Genomic DNA, 7,968 nt, shown 5'->3' with positions numbered 1-7,968 from the left:
TGACTATCCAACCTTGCCTTCTTTTAAAGAATGTCTCCATGAACAAGCTCATGTTTTAAACAGATTCCAAATGCCTAACCATAACCCATACTCGCAAACATACAACTCTCATTAGAGAAATCATCCAAAATTAAGGTCATTTGTACTTTTAGGGCCAGAATATTTGGGGGAAACCAAAGTGAAATAAACACAAACCGAGTTGTTGGAACATAGTAAGTTTGATATCTATGAGATTGCTCGTGTTAAACTCTAATCAACAATATGATTTTTCTGACTGTCACTTGTATCTTGCAGTGGTTATATGGCACCTGAATATGCAATGGAAGGCCTATTTTCAGTGAAGTCTGATGTTTATAGCTTTGGAGTGCTACTCCTAGAGATTGTGAGTGGCCGAAGGAATACTAGCTTCCGTCAAACAGAACGCATGATCCTCATTGCTTATGTAAGTACATGCAAAATGTCACCAATTTAGGCTCTGGTTTGAGATACAACACAGCGTTTTTTACTGCTAAGTTTTCACTCGCTGATCCAATTTCCGACTGATTGCAGGCATGGGATCTTTGGAATGAAGGTAAAGCAATGGACATAGTTGATCTTTCCATCCGAGATTCATGTGATGAAAACGAAGTTCTGAGATGCATACAAATCGGCATGTTGTGTGTGCAAGATTCTGCACTTCATAGACCAACCATGGCATCAGTTGTGCTAATGCTGGAGAGCAGCACAACAAGCATTCCATTACCTAGGCAACCCACTTTCACTTCTGTCAGAGCCTCTATAGACCCTGAAATCTCTCTGGAAGTGCAAGAAGTAGCATCCTCAAGCGACTTGACAGTGAAAGTGGTAGCAGGCAGATGATTACAATCTTTCCTTTTCTGTTCCTCTGCATTCCTTGTTTTATATGTTCATGTGTTAGTTTAGTTGGAAAATAGAGTATATTTGTAAAGGGTCTTTTGTCAATCAATTTTTTACAAAAAAAAAAAAACTATTTTTTGTGCTCTATAAATTGATACTGTGGTTTCTTTCAATCAGCAATTACCAATGAGGTAATGGATTGACAGCAGACTCATTACAGGTTTAGGCCAAAAGCACTTTCACAATCAGAAACTGGCACCAAATGCACGATGGCCAATAATCATCTGATGGGTGGCCAATAATCAGAAAATAACGTAATGCGGATGAACCTTGAGCGACACATGCTTACAAACCGCATGCCCGCCTATGTAAGAATGTTTGATCATAGAACATTAGAATTTGTGATCTAGAAAGAGTTGAAAATTCTACGAGATTGAATGTTTATTGGAGCTATAGTAGACTGAGAAATGACTAGCAATTCAAGAATTCATCAAGCTTGTCATTGATGGGTGGCGGTTCCAACACAGGTCATTCCTTTGACTCTTTTGGTGAAAATAATTTATATCTCTTGGCATGCTCTACACTAATACTAAAAAGGACTATAAGATCAAAAGATAAAAGGTAAAATTATTCATGTATATTTCTTCAATATTTACCTTCCATATTAAAAAACAAGTATTTGAAGTGAAAGGATTTGTAAAAATTATAATGCTAAAAAAATCATATTTTCTACATAGTATTTTCTTAGAGTTTAAATTTTTTTATTTTTTTTTCATTTCCTTAGAATTAATCTTAAAGCTTTTATAAAATCATTTATTGATAAACATAATATGCTATTTTTTACTAGCCTATCCGTTTGGGCTTTGGGCTAGATATAAATTTCTTAAAATATATTATATTTATATCATTAAAACTTTATTAGTATTATCATATAACTCGATATGATGGTTTAAGTTTAAACAAAGCTCTACCCAACTCTTATATTGATATTCAATTAGTCTGAGATTGAATTAATTTTGTTATATGATAAAAAATAAAAAAAAATTAATTTATCATTAACTAAATACCAAATAATAAAATTAAAAAAAAAACTACATGGTGAGTGATATAAACAAAATAATCAAAAAATCTTAGCCTAACTCTTTTATTCATATTTAGTTAAACATGTGATTTAAGTTATGAACTTCACTAGATCGATTTTATTTCTATTTTATTTTATAATAAAAAATCAAAAATTAATTTATTATCAATTAATATTTAAAGATAAAATTTAAGAAAAAACCTCACACACTAAATGATAGATTTGAAAAAAAAATTAAAAAGATAAAAAAATCTCAACCCAACTTTTAATTAATATTTAGTTCACTCATCAAACCCACAATCTCAATTATAAACTTTTTTGATTTGATTTAATTGTTTTTATTATATAATAAAAAAACATAAAAAATGATTTAGATAAACTTAAATAAAATCCCCACACTGGATAATGAAGTTGTCAAGAAGGCCCATGTATATATATATAAAAAATACAAACAAAAAAGATTACAGTTTATCTGTGTTTAATTCAAAGAAATTAGAGCGTGCTCCCCAGCTCCAACCCATGACCTCGGACCTGCCGTGCACGCTGATCACTCAACCATAAGTCAGAGATGCGAATGAAGACCGAAAAAAACATATATTAAGATGTAAGACCACCCGTTTTAGTTGTTTTTATAATACAATAAGAGCACATGTCAGGGTTGTATGCTAAGGAGTGCACTGTGCAAGAGATTGTTCATATGCAGAAGCAATTCTGTATTGGCATCCCATCAATGTGAAGTTTCAGTTGAAGAACTTCTTATTAGTATTAAATATTAAAATTTATTTTAAATGTATATTATATTTTTTTGCACTATTAGTATAATCTTTTTATCTTAATATAATAAATTTAATTAAACATAATAAAAAAACATAATTAAATAAAATAAAAACATAAATAAGATATAAGTTAACTAAGTAAAGGAAAGAAAATGAAAAGTACAAATAAGAGATTAATATAAGTAAAATTTAAGCATTATAAAAATATAAAGAAAGAGAGTAAGAAAATGATCTTAATTTAAAAACCAAGATGTCTAAATACATAACAAATACCTCCTTTTATAGAAAAAAATTTGAAACTATTGATTTGCTGACTAAATATTAAGTAGGTGATCATATATTGACTTGGTGATAATCCTTATCTTCTTATCTGAATAACAAGTCATTGCTAACATTAGAATTTGAATAGACTATCTTCATGAAAGTTCTAGGAAATTGTCTTAGTTTTTTTTTTTTTAAAAAAAAAAGATGAGGTCATTTAAACTTATAGAACTCGAGATATGGGCCGAACAATGAACAGTATTTGGGCTGCAGAACAGATTTCGACTTCTTTGTTGTTGTTACAATTTAAACTTGAAAATGACCTTTTTGAATCCTAGACTTTACATGAAAGTTTTAGGCCTCTATCTTAACTTTCCAACCATATAAAATAGATCTAAATCCAAGTTCTATAATTTTAGATATGGCTTAATGACTGAACAGTGTTTCAGTTGGGATTGAACCAGCATATCTTTTCTAAGTTTAGCCCTCTCTTTGTCTTCTCGATTTCAGTAGTTAAAGTCATCAATCAATCCTATTATTGATATGATAGACTTGCATTTAAGATGAATATTTATCATAAATTAAAGGTATCTTATAATATTAGACATGATATTATAAAACATGATCTAGTTAAGAGTTATTGATACTTTAAGTACAAAATGATGATATAGTAGTCTTAATTACGTCCTCGACTATTATCCTAATAGTCATATTGCAAAACCTTTACATGATAGGTTAAGGAAAAACCAAGTTCCTTGGTCTAACCACCATACAAATCTTGTTAAACAAATGTAGCAATAAATATAGACCATTCCTCTCCTCTATTTAGCTGATTTTTTAGCTCCTAAGATCATTGAAATAGACGCCTTAGATTTAAGATACGAGGGGATTCTTAAACAAATACAAAATAATAAAAAATAAATTCTCTAGTTTACCTCTACTCATTGGAACGACTGTAAAAACAATTTACTCCATTATCAAGAAGAAGATTCTTTCAATTGTTCTCTGTATTACAAAATTTCAAAGCTATTTATTAAACTAAAAATTTCTTTTACGTGTTGACTGTAAATCTACAAATTAAGTTCTTCAAAAAGATGTTCAAAATTTAGCTTTAAAACAGATTTTCACCCGATGGTAAGCTATTTTAAGTATTTTTTATTTTGATATTGAATATATAAAAGGAGAAATAAATTCTATTTCTGACTTTCTAACATGAGATTCCTTTAAAATAGGTCATAACGCATCTAAAGACTCGGACTCAAGATAAAGGAAAAGCCCCACAAACTCAAACTAAAAAACCAAATAGCCCAAAACCCTCTTCAAAATTCATGACTTTAGCCATCTTATCTATAAAACAAATCAAAACCTGGTATGAAGCACTAGTGGAAGAAGAAGAAGTAGTAGAAGAAACTACAAAACAATCCAAAAAACAATAAGATAAAATCCAACATTGGGTTAATATTGTCACAGACTAACCCAACTTGCTAGATATTGTCCTTTTTAGACCTTACCGCCCTCATAGATTTGTTTTTGTGACCACATATAGCCCCAAAATACATCTAATAACTTAGCAACCAACACTATAATAAGGTTAGCAACTAACTCCTTACTTGCCGATGTGGGATATTACAAACCACTCCCTTTAAAGAGCCCGAACACCCCGTCAACACTATCGAATAGTCATTAAGACTGGCTCTAATATCAAATGTCATAGCTGAACCCAACCTGCCAGATATTATCCACTTTCAATTTTACCGCCCTTACAGATTTGTTCTCGACGACCACACATAGCCCCAAAAAACATCTAACAAGTTAGTAACCAGCACTACTAATAAGGCCAATAATCAACTCCTCACCCGCCGATGTAAGATATTACAGACACCATTTTAAAATCACCAAAATTACTTTTGGCATTACAAAAGGTCTCTTAACAAGCCTCTAGTGACTAAAAGTCACAATCATGTAATATTTCTAAAACCCTTTTAAAACCACAAGTAGATTTTTCCTCTAAAAAACCATTGCTTGCCTTACAAACTCAACAAACACATATTTCCAAATCTAAATCAACATATATTTTCAAAACTCATTTTCAAAATATTTTGACTATGGAAAAAGGTTTTTACCATAAAAATCCTTCCATCGTTGTTCCTAAACTTTTTCCTCTTAACTAGCACTATAAACTTTGGGATATCACAAAACCCCAATCCTATTATTCTACCATTCTTGAAATAACCAATTTTGTAAAATTCAAAAATTTCAAATTACATCCAAACCACCCTGAACCTATGATTAGTACTTAAAAGTATATTTTTATCAAGGTTTTATATCATCACTTTGTACTTAAAGTATCAATAACTCTTAACTAGATCATGTTTTATAATATCATGTCTAATATTATAAGATACCTTTAATTTATGATAAATATTCATCTTAAATGCAAGTCTATCATATCAATAATAGGATTGATTGATGACTTTAACTACTGAAATCGAGAAGACAAAGAGAGGGCTAAACTTAGAAAAGATATGCTGGTTCAATCCCAACTGAAACACTGTTCAGTCATTAAGCCATATCTAAAATTATAGAACTTGGATTTAGATCTATTTTATATGGTTGGAAAGTTAAGATAGAGGCCTAAAACTTTCATGTAAAGTCTAGGATTCAAAAAGGTCATTTTCAAGTTTAAATTGTAACAACAACAAAGAAGTCGAAATCTGTTCTGCAGCCCAAATACTGTTCATTGTTCGGCCCATATCTCGAGTTCTATAAGTTTAAATGACCTCATCTTTTTTTTTTAAAAAAAAAAAAACTAAGACAATTTCCTAGAACTTTCATGAAGATAGTCTATTCAAATTCTAATGTTAGCAATGACTTGTTATTCAGATAAGAAGATAAGGATTATCACCAAGTCAATATATGATCACCTACTTAATATTTAGTCAGCAAATCAATAGTTTCAAATTTTTTTCTATAAAAGGAGGTATTTGCTATGTATTTAGACATCTTGGTTTTTAAATCAAGATCATTTTCTTACTCTCTTTCTTTATATTTTTATAATGCTTAAATTTTACTTATATTAATCTCTTATTTGTACTTTTCATTTTCTTTCCTTTACTTAGTTAACTTATATCTTATTTATGTTTTTATTTTATTTAATTATGTTTTTTTATTATGTTTAATTAAATTTATTATATTAAGATAAAAAGATTATACTAATAGTGCAAAAAAATATAATATACATTTAAAATAAATTTTAATATTTAATACTAATAAGAAGTTCTTCAACTGAAACTTCACATTGATGGGATGCCAATACAGAATTGCTTCTGCATATGAACAATCTCTTGCACAGTGCACTCCTTAGCATACAACCCTGACATGTGCTCTTATTGTATTATAAAAACAACTAAAACGGGTGGTCTTACATCTTAATATATGTTTTTTTCGGTCTTCATTCGCATCTCTGACTTATGGTTGAGTGATCAGCGTGCACGGCAGGTCCGAGGTCATGGGTTGGAGCTGGGGAGCACGCTCTAATTTCTTTGAATTAAACACAGATAAACTGTAATCTTTTTTGTTTGTATTTTTTATATATATATACATGGGCCTTCTTGACAATTTCATTATCCAGTGTGGGGATTTTATTTAAGTTTATCTAAATCATTTTTTATGTTTTTTTATTATATAATAAAAACAATTAAATCAAATCAAAAAAGTTTATAATTGAGATTGTGGGTTTGATGAGTGAACTAAATATTAATTAAAAGTTGGGTTGAGATTTTTTTATCTTTTTAATTTTTTTTTCAAATCTATCATTTAGTGTGTGAGGTTTTTTCTTAAATTTTATCTTTAAATATTAATTGATAATAAATTAATTTTTGATTTTTTATTATAAAATAAAATAGAAATAAAATCGATCTAGTGAAGTTCATAACTTAAATCACATGTTTAACTAAATATGAATAAAAGAGTTAGGCTAAGATTTTTTGATTATTTTGTTTATATCACTCACCATGTAGTTTTTTTTTTAATTTTATTATTTGGTATTTAGTTAATGATAAATTAATTTTTTTTATTTTTTATCATATAACAAAATTAATTCAATCTCAGACTAATTGAATATCAATATAAGAGTTGGGTAGAGCTTTGTTTAAACTTAAACCATCATATCGAGTTATATGATAATACTAATAAAGTTTTAATGATATAAATATAATATATTTTAAGAAATTTATATCTAGCCCAAAGCCCAAACGGATAGGCTAGTAAAAAATAGCATATTATGTTTATCAATAAATGATTTTATAAAAGCTTTAAGATTAATTCTAAGGAAATGAAAAAAAAATAAAAAAATTTAAACTCTAAGAAAATACTATGTAGAAAATATGATTTTTTTAGCATTATAATTTTTACAAATCCTTTCACTTCAAATACTTTTTTTTTAATATGGAAGGTAAATATTGAAGAAATATACATGAATAATTTTACCTTTTATCTTTTGATCTTATAGTCCTTTTTAGTATTAGTGTAGAGCATGCCAAGAGATATAAATTATTTTCACCAAAAGAGTCAAAGGAATGACCTGTGTTGGAACCGCCACCCATCAATGACAAGCTTGATGAATTCTTGAATTGCTAGTCATTTCTCAGTCTACTATAGCTCCAATAAACATTCAATCTCGTAGAATTTTCAACTCTTTCTAGATCACAAATTCTAATGTTCTATGATCAAACATTCTTACATAGGCGGGCATGCGGTTTGTAAGCATGTGTCGCTCAAGGTTCATCCGCATTACGTTATTTTCTGATTATTGGCCACCCATCAGATGATTATTGGCCATCGTGCATTTGGTGCCAGTTTCTGATTGTGAAAGTGCTTTTGGCCTAAACCTGTAATGAGTCTGCTGTCAATCCATTACCTCATTGGTAATTGCTGATTGAAAGAAACCACAGTATCAATTTATAGAGCACAAAAAATAGTTTTTTTTTTTTTTTG

At 29.2% G+C, this 7,968-nt stretch overlaps 1 protein-coding gene across 1 annotated transcript; it reads left to right on the top strand.

Annotated features, from left to right (window-relative positions):
• The first annotated feature begins 158 nt into the window (after positions 1-158).
• LOC105116078 (putative G-type lectin S-receptor-like serine/threonine-protein kinase At1g61610) lies at positions 159-1,031 on the top strand. The gene is made up of 3 exons (XM_011013256.1): positions 159-212; positions 295-442; positions 550-1,031. Exons 2-3 carry the CDS (start codon positions 302-304, stop codon positions 856-858), a joined length of 450 nt encoding a protein of 149 aa, XP_011011558.1. The 5' UTR covers positions 159-212; positions 295-301; the 3' UTR covers positions 859-1,031.
• Positions 1,032-7,968: the final 6,937 nt, after the last annotated feature.

This window comes from Populus euphratica, unplaced genomic scaffold (genome assembly GCF_000495115.2).
Source record: "Populus euphratica unplaced genomic scaffold, PopEup_1.0 scaffold850.1, whole genome shotgun sequence".
NCBI classification, from domain to species: Eukaryota; Viridiplantae; Streptophyta; class Magnoliopsida; order Malpighiales; family Salicaceae; genus Populus; species Populus euphratica.
The sequence above is the reverse complement of the archived record's forward strand: the minus strand, read 5'-3'. Positions and strand labels throughout refer to the sequence as shown.